At 56.7% G+C, this 22,378-nt stretch overlaps 1 protein-coding gene across 1 annotated transcript in view; it reads right to left on the reverse strand.

Moving 5' to 3' along the window:
- Positions 1 to 227: 227 nt before the first annotated feature.
- SEMA4B (semaphorin 4B) overlaps positions 228 to 22,378 on the reverse strand; it is a 38,160-nt gene continuing 16,009 nt past the window's right edge. Inside the window, exons 4-16 of the mRNA XM_059371559.1 lie at positions 10,625 to 10,788; positions 10,401 to 10,463; positions 8,761 to 8,859; positions 8,014 to 8,125; positions 7,614 to 7,727; positions 7,344 to 7,495; positions 5,428 to 5,609; positions 5,149 to 5,299; positions 4,125 to 4,335; positions 3,927 to 4,042; positions 3,501 to 3,667; positions 1,655 to 1,740; positions 228 to 1,428 (exon numbers count right to left, since the gene is read on the reverse strand). Of these exons, the coding sequence (XP_059227542.1) occupies positions 686 to 1,428; positions 1,655 to 1,740; positions 3,501 to 3,667; positions 3,927 to 4,042; positions 4,125 to 4,335; positions 5,149 to 5,299; positions 5,428 to 5,609; positions 7,344 to 7,495; positions 7,614 to 7,727; positions 8,014 to 8,125; positions 8,761 to 8,859; positions 10,401 to 10,463; positions 10,625 to 10,788 (2,360 nt within the window). The 3' untranslated portion in view covers positions 228 to 685. The remainder of the gene's footprint in view (positions 1,429 to 1,654; positions 1,741 to 3,500; positions 3,668 to 3,926; positions 4,043 to 4,124; positions 4,336 to 5,148; positions 5,300 to 5,427; positions 5,610 to 7,343; positions 7,496 to 7,613; positions 7,728 to 8,013; positions 8,126 to 8,760; positions 8,860 to 10,400; positions 10,464 to 10,624; positions 10,789 to 22,378) is intronic.

Below are 22,378 nucleotides of genomic sequence, written 5' to 3' on the forward strand. Positions count from 1 at the left end.
CGAGGGAAAGGGCATCCATCGTCCTAAACTCTCTCCGGGGCTCACGCTGCCCCTCTTGCGCGTGGCCACAGCCTGATACAGGCCGGAAAGGTCCAGCAGGTGAGTCTGAGCCCAAGGCCTTGTGAGGGGCTGCAGTGGCAGCGTGGCCCTCTGGTCCCTGAGGTGACAGGATGGCTGTGAAGAGTTGGCCAGCTGGCAAGGCAGGACCCACAAAGCCCGAGCCGCTCCCTGCTTCTGTGGGGACGAGGGCCCACCAGTGGCTGTGGGATAAGGCAGGAGGTGGAAGAGGCCAGCTGGTGGGGACTGCCAGCTCTGTCTCAGACTGCCTCTGAGGCCGTGCGGCGGAGCGGCTGGCGCACGGGGCGTTCTGCGATGTCTCATTCTTCTCACTGGCTTCACATTTTCATTTTTTTTTTTTTTTTTTTAAACAAAGGGCTCAGTTTTACACAGGGAGCACTGTTCTGCCCACCCAGGCAGGCCCCCATCCGCAACCGGGCTCTCCCGGGCCCTGGCTGCCAGTTGCAGGGGGCCTTGCTGCTTGGCAAAGGTCAGCAGGCCGGCAGGCTCTGCGGGCCCCAAGGGCCGGGCGCTGCGGCTGTGTCCCACAACCCGCAGAGGTCTGGCGGGCCCCCTCTGCGCACTCGGGGTCTGTGGGGCCAGGGCGGACTGCTCGAGCAGTGTGCTTTCACACCACGGAGTCCCGGATCTCAGAGCCCAGGCGGACCCGGGGCCGGGGGCACACCGGGGACACTTCCACAAAGCTGTCCTGGATGCTGAGCGGCCTCTTCTCAGACTCCGTGAAAACGCGGGGTGCCGGGGAGCTCTCGGACAGGGCCTGGTAGCCTCGGTGGTCCAGCGGAGTGCTAGGGGGGCCTACGCCATTAAGTGGCCGGGTCTCAGGGGGCAGCGCCATGGGGCGGGGCTTGGGGTGCACACTGGCGCACTCCCCCTGCTTCAGGAAGACCTTCATGCCGCCCCGGTGCCGGTAGAGGAAGAACAAAATGAGGAGCACCACGGCGAGCACGAAGAGCGTGCACATCACCAGGAACTCGGTCCAGTAGGACTTGTCCACTCCCCAGCTGGCCTTGCTGCCTGCCGGTGCGCTCACCCGCGACGTGCTGATGATGACAGGCACGCTGCCGCTCCGGTCGCCTCGGTCCGCTGCCCTGTCCTCCACCACCATCGGGGAGTAGCAGGCCACCAGCTGCCGGAAGCCCTCCTCCAGGGACCAGCACTGGAACACCCCCAGCTCCTGCTGGCCGCCCACCAGCAGCAGGTCCCCAGTGGGCAACACACGGCAGGAGGCCGAGGTGTTGACCGGGAGACCGTTGTGCAGCCAGAGCCGGGTGGCCAGGTTGGAGAGGAGGGGGCAGGCCAAGGTTTTCACCGTGTTCGGCGGAAAGTCGACTTGCTCACATCGCTTCTCACCTGCAGACGGAAGAGGCACGGGGTAATGGGGGGACCAGCATCCACGGGAGCCCCAGGCTCGCCCCACTTCTCTGGGGACTGTAATCCTTGTGCTGTGGTACACAGCTCTGGGACTCTGTGAGTCTGGGACCAGGAAAGGCATTTACAACCCACCACTGCCTGCAGGGGCCTTCTCAGCAGACCTGGCCCCCCCACTTCAGCCCCAGCCCTCCACAGGGCGACTTACCCGTGAGTACCGGAGACCGGGGCCCGGGTGAGGAAGTATTGCAGAGACCCCTGGTGTTGGCCCCCTCAATGTCCTGGATCCATGACCTGGGGACCAAAGAGAGTCAGAGAGAGGCCAGGAAACCATTGTGCCCCCACAGGGACCCGGCCCCCGTGCAGCACAGGCCCTTCTCTGGCCCTGCAGCTCCATAAGGGCCTGGGGCTCAGAGACTGCGGGACCCAAAGCCAGAGTAAATGGCAGGCGGCTTCCCCAGGTTGATTCTACACCTGCAGGTTTGAGCCGGCATCTCCTCCGTTTGCACAGTATTTATTTCAAATATGGCTAAATACCACTTCCTGCGTTATGAAAGCAACATGGACCTTGAGAAAAAGTCTGGAAGCACCACTGGTCTAATGCATGTCTCCGCCTCTTTTAAAGCAATGCACATGCACGCGCTTGTTTGATAAAACGTAACAAGGAATAAAAGTAACTCGTGATACACTCACAAAACCTAAAAAAACCTCAACCAAGTACAAACACTGAAAACCCTACAGGAAGGGCTCCTGGGTGGCTCAGTGGGTTAAGCCTCTGCCTTCGGCTCAGGTTGTGATCCCAGTGTCCTGGGATCGAGCCCTGCATCAGGCTCTCTGCTCAGCGGGGAGCCTGCTTTCCCCTCTCTCTCTGCCTGCCTCTCTGCCTACTTGTGATCTCTGTCTGTAAAATAAATAAATAAAATCTTAAAAAGAAAAGAAAAGAAAACTCTACAGGAGTCACACACAGTCTACCACCCAGTGGTGATGGTGGCGCGTGGCCCTTTGGGCACATCCTTCAAGGGGCACATGCGTGTGCACAAATGGGGTTCTTAGAAACAAAACTGGCACCAGGTCTCCCTGTGTGCGAAGCAAAGACACTACAAGTGGGATGGGTTCCATTTTTATTTAAAATACATGTATTTTGGGGGTGCCTGGGTGGCTCAGTGGGTTAAGCCTCTGCCTTCGGCTCAGATCATGATCTCAGGGTCCTGGGATCGAGCTGCATCGGGCTCTCTGCTCAGCAGGGAGCCTGCTTCCCCTCTCCCCCTGCCTGCCTGTCTGCCTGTCTGCCTATTTGTGATCTCTGTCAAATAAATAGATAAAATCTTTAAAATACATGTATTTTTGTCTATTTCACAGATACATAAAAAAACCTAGGAGACTGTATGTTGAAATATCACTGCAATTCTCTCTAGGTGCTGGGATTTGGGATAGTTTTTGTTCTGTTTACACCTACCTCTACTTTTTGATTTTTTTTTTTTAAGATTTTATTTATTTATTTGACGAGAGAGATCACAAGTGGGCAGAGAAACAGGCAGAGAGAGAGAAGGAAGCAGACTCCCCGCTGAGCAGAGAGCCCGATGCGGGGCTCGATCCCAGGACCCTGAGATCATGACCTGAGCTGAAGGCAGAGGCTTAACCCACTGAGCCACCCAGGTGCCCCTACTTTTCGAGTTTTCCATATGAACACCTTATATCCCAATTTAGTGCTTTTGGAAGTGATTTTTAATGGGTTTGTTTATGGCCTGTCATGTAGCTATTTTTTTTGTGAAACACATTCACACGCCAGTCCACAATCTCCTGCAAGGCTTTTCAGAGCTGTGATGCTTCATTCTTTGCCAAGTGAGGTTCCTGGCTGTACAGATGGGTAAGGCAAACATCGCTTACGGCCTACACCAGCGTACTTTGGAGAGGCAGAAGGGGAGTGAGTTACTAACCGTGTGGACCGTGGCCACAAAGGAGCTGCCGGGGGACTCTACAGAGGGCCCAGGGAAGGTGGTCCGAGGCCAAGTGTGCAGGGGTGGACAGGTAGGAAGGGCTGGAGGAGCTCTCACCTGGAGGCTGTCTCAGGCCCATAGAGGCTGACAGGTCTGCACCTGGAACTGCTCCATGCACAGTAGGGGTCCCGGGCGAGGACGCAGTCCCCACAGCTCTGGTACAGGCTGCAGCTGGCGACGGGCACCTGGACCACGCTGGAGTAGGAGGCCGCGTAGAGCAGTCCCTGTACGGACATGGACACGGGGGCATGAACGGCAGGCGTGGCCGGTCAGGGCCACCACCTGCAGCTGCACCTGCTCACGCCCCCAAGGAGCCTCCTCTTGTGCTCCCGGGAAATCCACTTTCTGTTGGCTTAGGCCGGGAGCCTGATCCTTCCATCCTGCTGCTGCCAGGGAGGACAAGCTGGCTGAGGCCCGCTCGTCAACAGCAGAGGGGCACCAGAGCACGCTGGCTCCCTCCTCCAGGCTCCCCCACCAGCTCACCCTGTCGGCGTCCAGGAGCAGGTTCTGCACGGGCTGTCCGTGTGGGAAGATCTGGAGCTCCTCAATGATGTGTACCCTGGAGCCCACGCTCACCGCCTTGTGTAGCCGGCCATCACCTGGAACACAGATGGCACTCAGGCCCACATCCCGGTGGCCACGGCGCCTTGACCTTGAACCCGCCCTGCTGTCGGCACTCACCGGTGCCCAGGAAGAGCACATCATAGGTGTGGTGCAGGCCACGCACACGGTGGACGGCCACACGCTGGTAGCGGGCCTGTGGCTGCAGCAGCAGCAGGTGGCTGCGGACCTGCCCGTCCATCAGGAAGTGGTCTTTGAGGAAGTTCAGCACACGGTCTGGGAGCTGCAGGGACGACCTGATCTTCCTCTCCCGGGCGCTGTTGGTGATGCACTGGAGGAGGAGGGGGCGGCGTGAGACGGAGGGCCGCTTAGGGCAGCACGCAGCAGGGCAAGCCTGCAGGGGCAGGACTTCTGGCCCAGCCTCTCCGGCGGACAGGAGGGGGGCATCTGCCATCCCTGGAGGCCAAGGGACGTCATTGGGTGCTGCGTGGAGCCAACACACTGATCTGGAAGCCGAAGGGGAAAGCCTGGGTATGGGGCCCCCAGGGGCCCTGGCTGGCAGGGTTCCCCTTTCTACCCAGGCCTCGATGAGCATGACCACCCTTCACGTGGCTCTTGCCAGTACTCAAAGGAAGCCCTGGCTGGCCAGGCTTCCTAGGCCGGGGGTCAGAAGGAGGTGCTCTCACGGGGCCCCAGGGAACTGAGACCCAGGTGCCCATGACGGGAACAGCTTGGACCCTTCCTCGGCTCTGCTCCCCCCTCACTTTCCTGTCCCTCATGGTGCTTCCTGGAGTCCCCTCCCGTACCAACTGCTCATGCTCGTGACCTTGTTTCAAGGTCTGCTTTGGGAGGAGCAGCAAGGCTGTGAGGACAGGAGGAGGATGTCCTCACAGCTGGGCCACTCACTCAGCCCCTAGATAAGGAACCCACAGCTGAGCAGGAGAGAAGGCACAAGCGAAGGGACAAGGACAAAAGCGCACCCTTCAGTGCCTGGGCAGGTGCACAGCTGCCCACCGAGGCAGGTTACCGGCACTCCAGCATCCATAGCCACGTCCAACCCAGTAAGATAAGCAGCTCTGGGCTTCAGTCCCTCTTTCAAGAGGAGAAAAGAGACCCAGAGAAGCCATAGGCGGTCGGTACTCACCGCTCCGGGCCGGGGTGAGGGCACTGGGTGCGTCACCGTGTACCACTGCTGCGTCTCCCGGTTCACCTCCTTGTAGAGACCACTGAAGGCGTTCTGCACGTCCCTCATGGTGAAGACGCAGACGGCGGAGCCCTCCGTGGTCCCCCTGTGCCTACAGAGGAAACGGCTGGATGAACCCAGGAACCCTGGGGCACGAGATGCGGCCAGCTCTTGGGCCCCAGTCCCAGTCACCCCACGCCCTCCCAGCTCCCAGTTAGGGTTAGGTCCTGGGGGCCATACCACTGGGAGGTGAAGACCCCATAGAACAGGGTGTCACGCCAGTCCTGGGGGCTGGGGCTCAGCGTGAAGACATCCTGCAGCACATTGAATGGGAAGCCGTCCTCTGGCCGTGAGCACAGCAGCTGGGCCTTCAGGAAGGATGTCCAGCGCTGCTGCAGGACCCGCTCGCCACCCTCGTCCCCCTGGTGGAGCGAGAGAGAAGCCGGGCTTATGCGCAGGCCCCGGCAGGGAGCCTGGGGCCCCCTACCGCCCCTCCCAGTGGTTGCTACACAGACACCCCGAGTGGCACACCGAAGCTATAGGGCAGGGTTCCATTTAGAATCAGGAAGACTTGACGGCAGGGTCCAAGTCCCATCGCCGCGAGGCTGGCCGAGTACACGAGAGTGCCTTCCTCACGGCGGAGTACCCGGAAGCGGACAGATGGGGAGTCTGACACAGGGGAAGGGGTCATGATCCCCCGCGAACAGGGCACCTGAATATCCACGCTGCAGAACTCGTTTGTAAAGTTTTTTAATCATGGGGCACCTGGGTGGCTCAGTGAGTTAAAGCTTCTGCCTTTAGCTCAGGTCATGATCCCAGGGTCCTGGGATCGAGCCCCACATCGGGCTCTCTGCTAGGCGGGGAGTCTGCTTCCCTCTTCTCACTCTACCTGCCTCTCTGCCTACTTTTGATCTCTGTCAAATAAATAAATAAAATCTTAAAAAAAAGAAAAGTTTTTTAATCATATAAATACCTATATATTTGCACATGTGCCAAAAAAGAACACAGATCATCAAGGAACGTTCTAATCACCGGTGGTGCAGCAATAGGACTCTGACACTAACTGTCAACATTTAGTTCTTGTAGTTGTAGCTCACCACACTCCTAAAGCTTTCCGGGGCTAGATTCAGCACATGCAACAACTCTGAGGCCAGTCTAGCGATGCCCACTGAACAGATGGGGACACTAGATGAGAAGGCACAGGACTTGCCTGAGGTCACAGGACCCGTGGGGCAGGCACTGAGGCAGCCTGGCTCGTCTCTGTTCTTGGTCACAAAGCTACCCTGCTTCTTTATACCGTACGTGATTTTTGCGTGTACTTTTCTGTACTTTTGCATTTTCTTAAATAGGAAAAAACGTTAAGAGCCACGTTAATTTAAAAGGAGAGAGGGAGGGGTGCCTGGCTGGCTCAGTGGGTTAAGCCTCTGCCTTCAGCTCAGGTCATGATCTCAGACTCCTGGGATCAAGCCCAGCATCGGGCTCTCTGCTCAGTGGGGAGCCTGCTTCCCCCGCCCCTCTGCCTGCCTCTCTGCCTACTTGTGATCTTTCTCTCTCTGTCAAATAAAAAAGTAAATAAAATCTTTTTTATTTTTATTTATTTTATTTTTATTTTTTTTAAAAGGTTTTATTTATTTATTTGACAGACAGAGATCACAAGTAGGCAGAGAGGCAGGCAGAGAGGAGGAAGCAGGCTCCCTGCTGAGCAGAGAGCCCGATGCGGGGCTCGATCCCAGGACCCTGAGATCATGACCTGAGCTGAAGGCAGAGGCTTTAACCCACTGAGCCACCCAGGGGCCCAATAAAATCTTTTTTAAAAAAGAGAGGGGTAGAGTGGGAGGGCTCCTGGGTGGCTCGGTTTGTTAGGCGACTGCCTTCGGCTCATGTCATGATCCTGGAGTCCTGGGATCGAGTCCCGCATCGTGCTCTGTGCTTAGAGGGAGTCTGCTTCTCCCTCTGATCCTAACTTTTTCTCATGCTCTCCCTCTCTCTCTCATTTTCTCTCTCAAATAAATAAATAAAAATCTTAAAAAAAATAAAAGGAGAGAGAGAAAAGCAGTCAGTCAAGCTATTCCTCCTGGAGGACAAAAGAGGCCTCCTGGCACTTCCTGATCCAGTACTGGAGCCTTCGGGTCTCTGGGGCAGCCCAGTCCCCTCACCTTGCAGATGCGGGCAATGCGGGACACGATGGTATTCTCGAAGAACTCAAACTCCTGGCCAGTCTCGCTGAAGAAGAAGTAGATCTTGTCATCGTCCCCCTGCAAGCTGCCCAGGCTCTCGGGAATGTAGGCCGAGGCCACAAACGCTGGATCTGTGGGACCAATGGGGAGTGCAGTCAGCCTGGGAATCCCAGACAGGCAAGACACTGTTCCTGGCCTGGCCCTGAGAGGCTCCGGGGACTGGCACTGGGTGCGTGGGGAGGACTTCACCTTGGAGCCAGTTGAGGGAGCTCTCGGTCTTGGTGGGGCGGAGGCTCTGGCTCCGGGAGATGGCCGGGTCATTCCCCTGGAAGCTGCTGACCGTTCCGGTGTAGAGCTCACTGTCTGCCAAGAGAACATTCCCATGGGAATGGCCCCTCAGCACGGCTCCTTCTCCCCACCCAGGGCCCACACTGACCCCAGCACTGCCCATCTCGCTTGCGGTGGACAGGGAAGGGAGTGGGATCTGGGAAAAGCCAAACCCAAGGGCAGCCGAGGGTCACTCTGGGCCCCCTGGGACCCAGCATGGCGGGGACCCGCCAGCTCAGGCCTGGGACCGACGCTGCCCACCTACCCTCCCCCACACGGAGCCTCACTGAACTCATCCTGCCACCCCGCCCCCAACACTCACCAACCACCAGGGCCGTGGACTTGAAATTGGGGTCAAAGGGACAACGGCCCTTGCCATCTTCCAGGAGGATGCGGCCCATCTCGTCCTGTGCCAGAGTGAAGTTCTCCACACTCTGCAGGGAAGCAGACGGAAGAGCTCAGGGACACGCTGGGGAATGCGCGTGCGCCTAGAGGGAAAGGAGGGGGCGTGCCAGAGAAGGGGGGGCGAGGAGGGAGGCAAGCCGCCACACTCCTCTTCTCTGCAGGCAGGGTGCCGCGCGGGCACCGTCTGGCAGGGGCCCTCTGCGGTGGGCACACTAGTTGCAGTGACTACAGGAGAGACGCGGCAGGCTTCAGAAGGAGCACCGGTATGATTCAAACCTGAGCTCCAACCCACTGCTCAGAATGCCACCCTCTGCTCAGGGGTGGTAAAGCAGAAACGCAGAGAGAGAGAGAGAGTGTGTGTGTGTGTGTGTGTGTAAGGGTGGAGGAGGTGGGCTGCGGAACTGAGTGAGGCCAGGGGAGAGCTTGAGGAAGCAAGGGAGGGTGTGAGTCCGGGGCTGGCCATGACCTCTGTGCCTGCGGTGTTTCCTCGTGCCCCTCCTTCCCCCACCCTCCGTGGGCCAACCGGGCCCCTAGACCTGGGGCTGGACCTCAGGGTTCTGGACCCACCGCTCCCTAGAAGTCGTGCCCTGTGCCCCAGCCTGGACCAGGGATGGGTGCTGGGGAACAACAGCCCCCGAGAGCCCGGACATAGGTGGGCACTCACGATGTAGGTGCACACAGGGCTGAAGGCCGCGGTGCCGCAGGTGAACAGGTGAGTGGTGTTGAGCGGCAGGAGGATCTTGATGTAGTTCTGACAATCGCGCTGAGGGAGGAGGGAGGAGGCTGTCAGGCCCAAGGATGCCGCCAGGGGGCGCCGCCAAGCCCTCCCTGGCTGGGGTGTGCTGGGTGTGTGAGGAGAGCTTGGGCTCTCTCTGGCGCTCCTCAATCCCAGGGCAAATGAGAATCCAGCAGCATCCTGGGGCAGAGCTGACCGAGGACCACAGAGTGTGTGCGCTGGAGGGGAACCCAGGGGCTCGGCGTGTTCGGGAAAATTCTCTTCAGTGTCGGAGTGAAGGCACAGAATCCCTCCTCTTGGGCTGTCTTCGCCCAAGGTCTTCGCCAAGGTCTTTTTTGGAACCTCAGTGAAAACCTCTGGTTCTCCCCATGTGCCTGGTGAGATAAGCCAAGGCCCAGAGCAGTACCTGGGATCCCCGACTCACAGATGACCCCGACCACGTATCTGATTGTTCCCCAAAAACTTTATCTTCCGAGACCTCTCCCTTTTCAGCTGCTCAGGCTCCAGACCTCAAGGTCAGCCCCAATGCCTCTTTCACACACACCCCAGAGGCCACTCTCCACCATGGCATCCAGAGCAACCCCTTTAAAACATGCAAGCCAGGGTGACTGGGTGGCTCACTGAGTTAAGCCGCTGCCTTTGGCTCAGGTCATGACCTCAGGGTCCTGGGATCGAGTCCCAAATCGGTCTCTCTGCTCAGAAGGGAGCCTGCTTCCCCCTCCCTCTCTCTCTGCCTGCCTCTCTGCTTACTTGTGATCTCTGTCAAATAAACAAATAAAATCTTAAAAAAAAGCCAGCCATGGCGCTCCTCTGCCCAGCCCTCTGGTGGCTCCCCAAGCACCTCTCTCAGAGCAAGGCCAGTCCTGCCCGTTCTCCAGGTAGCCCAGAGCCAACTCCTGACGCACATGTCACTTTCTTAATGAGGTGTGGCCTGACTACCTGTTCAAGTGGCTGCATTTGGCCTGTTGCTCGCTCTTCTGCACAACTATACTGCCTGTGTCTGAAAGGACCAGGGCGCAGAGCACATTTGCCCATTCAAAGAAGTCGGGGGCGGTCGGGACTTAAATCTATGTCTGAACTCAAGTCCCGGGCTCTCTGGCCTTCCCCTCAGTGGCCTCCCGCTACATGAAGGACGGGAGATCTCTGGGAACAGTGGGGAGTCCTCCAGGAGAACCCCAGGCCCGTCAAGACCCCCACGCTGGGGGTCTGGCCCAAACCACACCAGGATCAGGCAGATGTCCTCTAGTACCCACTCTGTGGAGCGACACCCAGTCACTGCTCTTGCTGGAAGCCGACTTTATTTGGTTCTGATTAGGTGTGGGGTGAATATATTGGCTCACTGAATCCCCATGGCAAGTCCTGTGAGACAGGCCATCAGTGTCCCCATTTTACAGGCGGGGACACTAAGGCAGTTCGGTATAGGACCAAACCAGGTGTGGCCATCTCTGAAGCCTAAGGCCAATCTACCGCAGCTGGCTGCACACTCCCACGTCCTGCCGCCACACTGGGTCCGGCAGACCACCCTCCATCCCTCCTTCGGCCCCAGTGGCCACCACATGCTAGCTCACCTGTGGGTCCTTGCCCTTGAAGCTGCACTGCTGTTTCCTATCAGCATCTGCGCTCCATGACAGCTGCAGAATGAGAGAAGGGGGGCGCGTAGGTGGGGATGGGGGTGTGCCTGGCACCTTCTCTCCCACCAGCAGCATCTTCACACCCAGAAGGTCGGTCTTTCCGTCCACCTGCCCCTCCGCCATCCTCTGCCCAGCTGAGCCAGCCCTGGGCGTCACCTCACCTCCTGGTACGCCCCCCCAGGCAGGAAGCTGGCGCTGCTGTTGAGAGCAAAGAGGGCCTCTCGGGCACCCACATAGAGCGTCTTGCCATCTCTGCTCAGCAGAAGAGCCGTGTAGTTGGAGATGTTTTCTGCCCCAAATCTGAGAAATGGCCGGTCTTGGGAGCCTGGGGAGAGGAAGACGGACATCACCTGGGGGCCACCCCTCCCACGAGACACCTCTCCCATGGACCTCGAGGACGGGCCAATCTGAAGGGAAGGGAGCAAGGCAATGCATGTCAAGGAGCTGGGAAAGGCAGAGGAGGCTGAAACGGAACAGCAGCATTCCTGGGCTCTCAAACATCACGTAAGAAACAAATGCACGAAAGCTGAATGGGAAGGAACATTATAGCAGCGTTCACGTTAGTGAGAAACTGGCAACAACCTAAGTGTCCAACCATCATGGAACGTCACTAACACTGCACTGGACAGGATATTAGGATATAGCCGGTAAAAATGATGTAGTAGGAACACCAGAAAAACCGGCAAATTAAACAAGAAAGGCATGGTCAAATAGGAAGCAAACTAACATATAGAGTAATGGATTCTGAACACGTAAGAGAATAAAAGATAGGAAAGGACATTTACCACCCCTCTGAGTGGCATCAGCCCCAAGGAGAAGGACCTGTAAGGACGGCCCACCCGCACTGGTCCTGCAGCAGCAGAGTCCTGACGGCCGAGGGGAGCAAATGCGGGGCTCTGGTCTTTACCTCTTAGCACCGGCTCAGGGTCACTCATGGAGGATTTACGGTCATAAAACAGAACCCACAGTTACCAACCCTGACTTCAAGCACCTGAATGCGCAGTAGAGAGACGCTGTGATGCCGGGTCCCAGGGTGGTTAAGGGAAAAACGGAGTCTCTATCTCCCTGGGGAGAGCGAAGAGGACCACCAGATATGGTCAGTGGTTAATGGAATGAGAAATTGAGGTTTCAGTATTAAAAAAAACTTAAAAAAAAAAAAAAAGTTTCTTTCTTTTTAGGAACCTCTAACCCAACATGGGGCTTGAACTCATAACCCTGAGATCAAGATTCACATGTTCTATTGAGCCAGCCAGGGACCCCGAGGGTAGTTTTTTAAGTTACAGAGGCAACCCAGTATAGTGGTAGAAGAATGTCTGCAGGAGGCAGGGAAGACAGATGGAAGTGAGGGAAAGCTGCCTTTTTCTCAGCAACAGATCAGTGAATCAGATAAGCCATGCAGCAGTGGTGCCAGCATTTTAGTTAAGCTTATGGAGGAAACCGGGGCACCTGGGTGGCTCAGTGGGCTAAGCCTCTGCCTTCGGCTCAGGTCATGATCTCGGGGTCTTGGGATCGAGCCCCACATCAGGCTCTCTGCTCAGCAGGGAGCCTGCTTCCTCCCTCTCTCTCTCTGCCTACTTGTGATCTCTGTCAAATAAATAAATAAAATCTTAGAAAAAAAAAAAAGTCATCCCTTTAATCAGGCCTGGGGCGGGGGATGACAGAGGCACCGGTCACTTTTCACACTTAAAAACTCGCTTCCACACTTAAAAACGAATTATGTGTATGTGTCCTGGATACAAACATGAAATACCTTTCATTGTTATAAAAGACATAGTAACAGGGAAGATTTTAATTATCTACCAACAAGTGAAGATGGTTATAAAACACTATGTCTATGGGGCGCCTGGGTGGCTCAGTGGGTAAAAGCCTCTGCCTTCGGCTTGGGTCATGATCCTAGGCTCCTGGGAGCAGAGAGCCTGCTTCCTCCTTTCTCTCTCTCTCTGCCTGCTTGTGATTTCTGTCTGTCAAATAAATAAATAAAATCTTAAAAAAAAAAAAAAGGCATTTATTCAAAAAAAACAAAAAAACCCCATTATGTCTAGGGGCACCTGGGTGGCTCAGTCAGTTAAGCGCCTGCCTTCAGCGCAGGTCACGATCCTGGGACCCATGTCAGGCTCTCTGCTCAGGGGGAGCCTGGTTCTACATCTCCCTGTCACTTCCTCTGCTTGTACTCTCTCTCTGTCAAATAAGTAAATAAAATCTAAAAAACAAACAACAAAAAACAAAAACAGTATGTCTAGTTAGTTAGGTCTTATTTTTTTAATAGGAAAAATATGAATAGAAAAGAAAAAAAAAGGAAGGGAAAATCCAGGAAGATGAATCACAAAATGCTGAAAATTGGTATCCCTGGTGGGAGTACAGGTAATTTTTTTTTTTCCTTTTTACTTCTCATGTTTGGATTCTGTAATCCGGTTACTCTTGGGTAATATGAAAGAAACAGAAGAAAAAAAAAAGAAAGAAACGCATGTTATCTGCCCAACCAGGGTACCGTTTGTGCCTGGAGTAATGGGTCTGAAGAGAAATTATTTTAAAAATTTGAAGCAGCTGATAAGAAAAGAAAAACAAGCAGGAATAAGCTACCCTGCCCCTCAGGCATCTGACCAACAGATTCTGACCACGCAAGCAGACACGGTCTCATGAAGCTGAGGGAGCAAAAGGGACATGCCAACAAAGCACTTGTGGAGACAGCTTCATGAGCTTGTACATGGCGTTTTACGTACCCCTGGCCTGGTTCCACAAAGGGCAAGAAAACAAAGAAAAGAATGTAGTGAAACATAAACAATAAAATCAAGAACAGAGAAAAAACAAGATATAGATCCGAGACAAACACCTAAACCAGAGAGTTAGGACATATTCACATAAGCAGGTCAGAAGAGATCTTCACACACTACTAGAGACAGGTTGCACATTTAATGCTGAGCCTCCTGGTGGCCAAGGAGAAAAGAGAAATAAAGGGAAATGAAGCGACTTTGTTCTCACTGTCCAAGAGGAGGAACACAGGGTGAAGCTAAGCTTTCTGCTCAGCCACTAATGCTGAAGGAAGCTTTCAGGTGGGATGTCCTAGCAAAGCCAACAGGATGTGGGATGGATAGCATCCTGCCGGCAAACAGGATGACAGAGCTCCCAAGGCCACTCTTCACAAGGTATCCCAGAGAGGGAAGGCAAGGACACAGGTGACCAGGGCAGGAATCGATGGGGGGAATGTGTGTGGCTCTGCAGCTGGGAGTCTTGTCATGCTCTAGAAGCGAAGTCGGTACTGGGTGGGGGGGGGGGGGGCACTGGGAATTCATGGGGAAAGTAACATCTCACATCTGGAGCCCAAACTCTAGTACTAAAACCAAAGGTCCAGAGCAGTCAAGGCCTCTCTTTGAACTATCATGTCCAGACCTGCACAAGATTCTAGGTCTTCTGCCCCCAGTTGCCAACCCCTCACTACATCAGCACTCGACACGCTGGGAAGCCCAAACTCATTCCCCACTTCTCCCAACCATGAAATTTCCAAACATGAGGCCCAATCGTGTTGCTTACACTGTGTGCTGATGACCTTTTGGAACAAGCAGCCTGACCTTTCCATGCTCTGCTCCTGGAAGTCACCCCCACCAAGAGACCCCTCCTGTTGGCCAGCAAAGGTCCACACCTGGGAGGGCGCATGGGGCAGAGATGAAGACACTTACCCCCGCAGGCCAACGACAGCCCTACAAGGTACATACTGCTGTCATCCTCAGCTTACAGAGTAAAACCAAATTCAGAGAAACCAGGCAAGTTGCACAAAAGCAGCTGTGGTGGAAGGCTGGCTCAAGAGGTCGGCTTCCAGAAGACCTTCCCTCCCCACAGGTGGTCAGCAGCAGGACGCAGCAAAATGCCCCGAAAGGCCTGACCTCCAGGGTCCAGGCCTGCCCTGAGGTGCCACCGCCGCCTAGGGACGGCCTGATTGTGTGCAATTTGTGAGTTCCTGGGTGATCCTGAAGTGGGAGGCCCACGGGCCACCCACTGACAAGCACCGCTGGAAGGTGGTGCCAGTCCCGAGTCACTGACCTTTAGCCTTTAGCTGTCTCACACACATCAAGGGGATACTGAGGAAAACACAACTCCCAGCGGCCTCACTGGGAGGAGTCCAGGAGACGCGGCAAACGCCTTCCACATCCCCCGGGCGGTTCTCTGAGAGCGAGGGCTGGCTCAAATCTGCCAGTGTTTATCTGCCCGCCCAGGATGGGCATCTCCCCTGGGTGGGCTGGAAGTCTAGGCAGGAGGCCACACTTAGAATCCATCCACAGAAATGCCGAAGGTCAGAGATAAGCTGCCATCCAGGTGGCAGCTCAGTCTTACTAGGGCCAGGAGGAAGTGGAAACCTGCCAAGGGTCACGTAGAGAGAGCCCAGCCAGGCTGGAAGGACCGCTGGGGCACCAGCCCTGCCATGCCTCCTTCAGTCCCACGGGGAGCATGGTCAAGGAGACAGCAAAGGGACAGAAGGGGGGTGACAGGCCCCAACGCCACGCGTTCCCCTTCTGCGCTTTCTCCTCTTCTGTCCCCCTTCCCTGAGCCTCTCAGACCAAGCCATGGTGTCCCAAAGGCCTTGCTCGCTGCTACCCTGTGGTCCCCCCAGACAGGTGGACCTCACCAGGGCTAGTCCGTGGGGCTGGCTTCCCAGCTGGGAGTCTTAATGAGACAGAGACTAAGAGCACAGGCTCAGGAGTCAGAGACCTGGGTTCAAACGTTGCCTCTGTCACTTACCAGCTGTTTGCCACCAGGACAGGCCACTTAACATCTTGGAACCTCACTTTCCTTATCTGTAAAATGGGATAATAGCACCTTTCCTCATAGGGTTGTTATGAGAAGAAATTAGATTATGTATGTAAATAACAACGTGCATAATAACCCCCATTTACCGAGAGCTTTACTCAGAGCAACTTTGCACACGTTGGCCGAGTGCTGGCATGGGGTCTGGCACACGACCAACACTCGAGTGGATCAAAAACAAAATCCAAAAGCCCTGCAGGAAAATCCAGCCCAGCGAGGGCTGCCAGCAGAGCAGGGCTGTTTGGAAGAGCTGGGCCTCCCTCGTCCTCAGGGTTAAAAAAACTCATGCGGGGCAATTCGTAACCTAGGTCGGCACCTGATCATGCGGGGGCCTCCCGGCCAGAGCGCACGAGCTTGACTTGGGACAGGTGTCCCAGGCACGTGCTGTGTGCTCGCTCCCGCTCCCGCTCCACGGGACTGAGTCTCCGTCCCCACCCGGGTGCCTGGGGTCACCTCCAGAGTGATGGCACAGACGTCTGTGTGGGCCCTGCCTGAGCTTGCTGGTGTGTGTGTATGTGTCTGCGCACCCTACCGCAAGGCCTGTCTGTACCTGCATTTGCTCTCGGCTGCTTTTTGTGGAGAGGTGACTGGGAGGGGGTGTCGGTGCTCTCCGCTCCCCAGGGGCGTCAGCACACCTCAGGGGCTGCCCCAGCTCCTAGGCCGCTCTCTCGTGTGCTCTCCTGGGCGGCCTGTGCCGCCTGCGCATCCTCCACATCCTCTTCTACCCAGCGGGTGGGTCCAGGAGGGAGAAAACTGGTCTGCCTGAGGCTGCGGCCGGTTTTTCCCAGGTGGACGAAACCTTTCTATCCACCCTGGGCAGGCCTGAGCTGGTGGCGTCCCCGGGGCTCCAGGCAAGTAGCACCGGGGCGGGCCTGGGGCTGCTGCCTTGGAGTGGGCACGCTGGACGGGGCCGATCCGAGCGGGCCCCGCTCCCCCACCCCTGGGGCCTGGGCCTCTCTGCAGGAAGTGATGCGGGAACAACTCAGCCCCCAGACTCAGCTGGAGCTTCTCCCCTTCCCTGTGACTCAGCCGGAAGCTGGGAGCTCTCTGGAGTGAGACGGGAATCGGGCTCGGCACGGTCCCCACCCAGCCGCCAGCCAGCGAGCTGTAGCTGGGCCGTGAGTCAGAGAACCACCCCACCTTTCTCTCCACCGCGGCTCCTGGCACCACAGCTGACGTGGACGTGGCCCTGACATCCTAGCCGCCGCAGGCCCTGGCGGGACGAGGCCAGAAAACACCAGCTTCTCAGTGTGAAGAGCGGGGAAGGTGCCCCCAGTGCAGGGAGGCGGTGTGGGCTGCCCCTCTGCTCGAATCCCAAAGTCCCCAGAAAGGGGTCTGGGCCCCAGGGCAAGCCCGCGAGGGCACCTCCTCTTCCCCAAGGCGTCGCACTGGACTCTTGGACCCGCTTGTACCTGCAGGAGCGCCACTCCTAGGGCAGGACTGCTGACTCAGCAGCAAACGTCAGCCGCCTGGGACACATGTCCCCCTTCTACACCGCGCCCCAGAGCTGTGGCAGGGTGGGCCAAGGGACCGGAAGCGGCGGGCTGAGTCCCCAAGCAGGGAAGGATTCCTCTCTGCAGGGGAAGAGGGGCTGTGGGCCAAAAGCCCTCCCCATACAGAGGTGAGCAAGAAAGAAAGAGGTAGGACAACAAGGGAACCCAGACTAGAAGCATCCCCTGTGTCCAGGGCAGGCACATTTAGGGAAGCCCACTTCCCAGATGGCCGCGGCTATGCTTTCCAGTGAGTGGGCCAAGAGCTCCTGGCAGAATCACCAGGAGGCCCCTCGCCCCTCAAAGACAACCCTCTTCCTTGTACCCTAACCCAGACTGTCATAAGCTGCCACCACCTTGGGCATGTGCCTCCACCAGGACCAAGGGCAGCTCCTCCAGCCCTCTGCTCAGGGGCTGGCTGTTCCCTCACAAACCCCCGTCCCGACTGCCCAGGTGGCCACCTTCCTCCTCTCACACACATCTCCCGTTTTCTGAAGAAACCGGGACCACCATCAGATACGGAAGCCTCAATTTCCCGCCGCCTCCCTATCTCATCAGAGGCCAAGTCCCGTGTCGTCAACCTCTGCCTCTCAGAAAGCCGTTGTTTTCCTCCGACATTCATCCTAGAAATCAGTGTGCCTCCGGGCTATCCTCGGCGGCCAAACTCCTGAAGAGAAGAGCCGCCCAGAGCGGCCTCCGTCCCTTAGCTCCCACTGACCCCTTGCCTGGGAGTCAGGCCTCCATCAGGCCCACACTCGCCAGGGGCCAGGTATCACCTTGCTGCCGAACTTCAGACACTGAAGGGCATTGCCTCTGTGGCACCTGGCCTGGTAGAGGTCCCCTGTCCCCGACGTGTGGGCCACACTGGCCTCCAGGGTCACTTCCCTTCTCCCTCCCACTCCTTCTGGGCCTCCATCCCTCCAAGAGCTAACGTACGTGAGCACCCACTGCATGTTTTAAACAGGTCAATCTGGGCGTTCTGGCAAGGCGGCTGTGCAGGAGGTCCCCCTGCCTGAGGTTTTGGTGGGACAGCTGCCAGTGATCAGCCAGTTAGGAAGAACAGTGGCGCCGGGACTCAGCCTGGACCGGCAGCTCTGGCATCAGGGTCATTGTGTCATTAGGCTAGCTCCAGTCACTGCACACTCTGCTCTTTAATGCCGCTCCCTAGGATCTCCCCTTGGCCTCGAGATCACAAGCCCACACCCATCACTTCAACAATCCAGACACCTGCAACCCACAGATCTCACCATCGGGGCAGGTCCTTCATCCAGTGGGAGACACGCCACGGCCACCACCCACCACCGTCCCCTTCGGCTTGGGCTCGTGTCCTGTGTCACCCACTGGAAACCTAGAGAAGGAGGTTCCTTCCTCCTCTCCCTTACCCCACAGACATCTAATCCATAAACAAACCCTGCCGATTTTCCCTCCTTAATACTTCCCTAATGTGTCCCATTTGCTACCACTGTCCTGAACCAGGCCACCATCCATCCCTTCCCAACAGAGATATACTAACAGCCTCCCAACGGGCCTCTGCCCCCAGCCCAGTCTCTGTGCTGCAGCCAGAGGGCTCTCAGGGTACCGTCCCAGTCCTGGATAACTCTCAGCTGTGCCCCTCTGTCCAAGCCCCTAACTTGCCAGCCCTCGCCACGTCTCCCTCCAGCTTCAACTGAGTGACACAAAGCTGCAACTCAAGGTCCTGTTCCTCCTCTCTCGTTTTGCTCAAGGCCTGGAACGCCCTTCCGTCTCACCAATCTCTACTCATCCTTTGAGACTCAGCTCAGTTTCACCTCCTCTAGGAGGTCTTCCTGAAGCTGGGCGAAGGGCCCCTCTCTGCGCTCACCCCTTTCCCCTCACGCCTCTCCCGGCACCGGCCATGTGGCTGGTGGACAGGCTTCCTGTGTCTGTCTGTCTCCACCCGGCCAAGGGCTCCCCAAGGAGCAGGACGTGCTAATTCATGTTTGTATCATGTGGCCAGGTAAGGTCCAAGGAGTTGTTCAAAAAACATGTCACTGAATGCCTGAATGCTAAGTCCCAATTCAGAGCACTCTGGTCCAGGGAGGGGTCTGAGATTCAAAGAGGGCAGCCTGGAGGTCCCGAAGGCTCTTGCCCACAAGAGCATGTCTGAGGACCACTGCCCTGCTCGGCCCCCTCCCCAAAGCATGGACCACTCTGCCCCACGCGCTCAGGGCCCAGAGAGCAGTGCGACAGCCGATGGACAGGAAAGAGTTCGCAAGGGCTGCAAAATGGACGCGCTGCCCACGCCTGAGTCCTGACTTATCACTGACCCCTGTGCAGCTCTGAACAGGGCCCCGCCGTCTCTGAGAGGCAGCCCTCACTAAGCTGCTGGAAAGACCAAATAAATGCAGCATGGAGAAGTGCCAAGTCCCATCCCTGGGTCAGGGAGCCCCCAGTAACCAGGACTGACCCTACCCATGCCCCCCCCGGCCCCCCCCCCCACGCCCCCCGCCTCTCCTCCTGCCGCCTTCCCTCCTCCCCACCCTTGCTCTGAGTAACACCCAGCACTCCGGCCACCTCAGCAGCTCGCTCATGCAGAAGACAGGGGATGAGGGCAGATGGGGCTCCAGCCATTGGGACGCAGGAGCCCGTCAGAAGCTGCGGCCACTGCAAAGCCCCAGATGCACGCTGCTTAGAATGGAGGCCCAGCCTTGCCAGATCTTCCGGAGAGCTGGAAAGCTGCATTTTTCCTTTAGATTTCCTGAGTTTTAAATATCAGCAACTAATTAAAATTTCTTTAAACACTTGGAGGCCAAAGAAAATCTATTTCCGGGCTGGCTCTGGCCATCCCCCCACCCACCACCACCATGGTGCAAACCTGTGTCTGAGACGTTTGCTCCGGGTCTCCTGTGTGGACCACATTTCTAACCGTGGCCATACCCTCGGGGCCTCAGCCGGATCCCCTGTTCCCATCCAGGGAGTGACCTCGATATGTCTCTTTACCAGACGGACAAACGGAACCTATCAATCACTCAGGAGCCGAGCTGGGGCATTCTGCCGCCTTCCCACACTTCACAGCTGAAGCTGAAGGCAGCTGTTTTAACAGAGAATGTAGTTCTTGAGTCCTGAGAGCTGTGGCCCGTGGCTTGACCCCAGACCTTTTAGCCGTACAACCTTGACTTAGCAGAGTTCACTTCTCCAACCTTCTGTCCCCCCACAGGAGGGAGCAGTGCCCCCTCCAGCACCTGGCACATGGTGGGGGCCCCATCCTGGGGGGCTTTCTTTCCTGTTTCTGTTAGCGCCTCTCAGAGGATGAACAATGGGAGGCCAAAAAGGAGAGGAGACTGCTCATGTGGCCCCTGTTCAGTAGGAGTTAGGATAAAATGAGGGCACCTGGGTGGCTCACTGGGTTAAAGCCTCTGCCTTCAGCTCTGATTATGATCCCAGGGTCCTGAGATCGAGCCCCATATGGGGCTCTCTGCTCGGTGGGGAGCCTGCTTCCTCCTCTCTCTCTGCCTGCCTCTCTGCCTACTTGTGATCTCTATCAAATAAATAGATACTAAAAAAAAAAAAAAAAGAGTTTTCAGTCTGCTGGGCCCACTGCAACCCCCTCCCCAGAGCCCCTTGCCACCTCTCTGAACCCTACTAACTGTCAAGATGGGCTTTTCAGAGGACGCATCGGTGCAGACCAGAAAGATCCCACAGAGAACAGATCAGATCTCAGGGAAGCAGAGCCATATCCTTGGACAAAATACTTCACCTCTCTGAACCTCAGCTGTCTTCTTTGTAAAATAGTGATAACTTTACCCACCGTGTGGGGGGGAACAAAACAACCTAAATGCCTGGTGCCCACAGTAGCTCTATACCCCCCATTTTCCTTTCCGCTTTCTTCTAGGCCCTAAACACTGCAACACAAACGGGACGCCAGCCAGCTGTGCTACCTAAGGGCTGGACATGGTCCTGTCCTGCACCAGAGAGCACCCCCAGAGGAGTGGCGGCTAAAAAAGGGCCGTGGAGACTGCACGGGGCTAGGCACAGAGACAGAGTTCGCCTGTAGCCTGAGGAACATGAGATGGGTTGGAGCCTTTACGGGACCCTGGGCACGTGTCCCAAGACAGCCAGCTCCATGTGAGCCACTCTCCATCCTGGACACAGGGGAGCCTGGCCGAGAGGACAAATGCAAGGAGGAGGGGTGGGGGAGAAGCTCCCCTTCACCCCCAGGGAGAGCCCCATCAGAGGCCTCTCCACCCATCCTGAGCACCCACGAGGGGTGGGAGCCAGGCCACAGTCTCTAGGAAGGGGACAAAAGAGTGAGTGAACTCCATGAGCTGAGTCCAGCCTTTCCTCCAGGCTCTGGGCCACCTTCTGCGTCCCTTGCGTGGATGAACATGCAGGTGTGTCCAGATGTGCCCCCAAACTTGTGCAAGCTTAGAGTTTTGCTTGGGTGGCACACAGGAATTTCAACAGCCCGCTGAATGCAGGGTTATGCACGAGGCAGCGTGGAACCAGTGCGAGACAGGGTGCGGGGAGAGGTGCACCAGCCCCACACAGACGTTCTTCAGGGCACAGAACTTCAAAGAGCTGAACCAGGAGCACTTGAAAAGTGCACTACACATTCAGCAGGACCCCTGGGGTGACTTGCTTGGTCCTCCTCACCCGAGCAGGGAGTGGGACCTGCACCATTCCATTCCCTGACCTGGCTTGGGTCTCGGCAACGAGCAGAGGGCCTGCCTCCGGCCGGTGCCCAGCATCACCCAGATGGATGCACATAACCTCCCTGAGCCAAGGGGGGCGGGGGGGAGGAACTTCCACCACAGAGAACGGAGGCCACTACTTTTTACTGGGGTCAGAGCACGTGCCAGGCACTGTGCCAAACGCTTTCCATACATTATTTCCTCTCATCCGCTCAGAGCCCTGCGAGATGGGTCCTGCCATTAGTGCCGGCTTGCCCCAGGCGGCGCGGTTAGGAGGCAAGCTAGTCTTCCAGGCCCGGCCGTTAGCGCCATAGCTACTGCTCTTTCCACTTGGCTCTGAAGGGCCATGGAGATGCCAGGCCACAGGAAAGAGCTGAAGACAAACGCTCACGTGGGGCTGAGACCACATCCAGGAGGGAGGCCTGGCACCAGCCAACTAGACTTTGAAAGCGGCCTGCACTGGGGGCTTCACAGAGCAGCCTTGACCCCGGGTGTCCATTCCAGGGTCAGGGGACAGGCAGCTGATCTGTGCCAATGCCCAGCTCCCCGGCTCAATGGGGTTTTGTTGACCAGTTTGCAAGGCCTACGGATTTATTTCCGATCTGGTTTGGAAACACTGTGTCCAGACCTTTCCAGACAGGGGCAGGGGGAAATTAATAACTCCTCTTAATTGCCCAAATAAGGGAACTCAATAAGATTCTCATGAGCCAAAGAAGCAGCTTTGCTTTGTTTCTTTCCACACGGCCCGGGCTGCGAGGCTCTGGCCTTGTAGCTCACACACCCGGCGCCATTATTTCTACTCGGCTGTGCTCCTCTCCTGAGCCGTTGGTCCTGGAACTTCAAACGGCACTTTCCAGTGCAAGAGAACCCAAATTCCACACACTTCTTTGAAGCATTCCTTCCACAGAGACAAGTAACCTCCCTTTAAGGCCTCTCCTTGTCCAGCTGGCACCGGAGGCCCCAGTTCCCTCCTCCTTCT

This window comes from Mustela nigripes, chromosome 13, assembly GCF_022355385.1.
Source record: "Mustela nigripes isolate SB6536 chromosome 13, MUSNIG.SB6536, whole genome shotgun sequence".
In the NCBI taxonomy this organism is placed as follows: Eukaryota; Metazoa; Chordata; class Mammalia; order Carnivora; family Mustelidae; genus Mustela; species Mustela nigripes.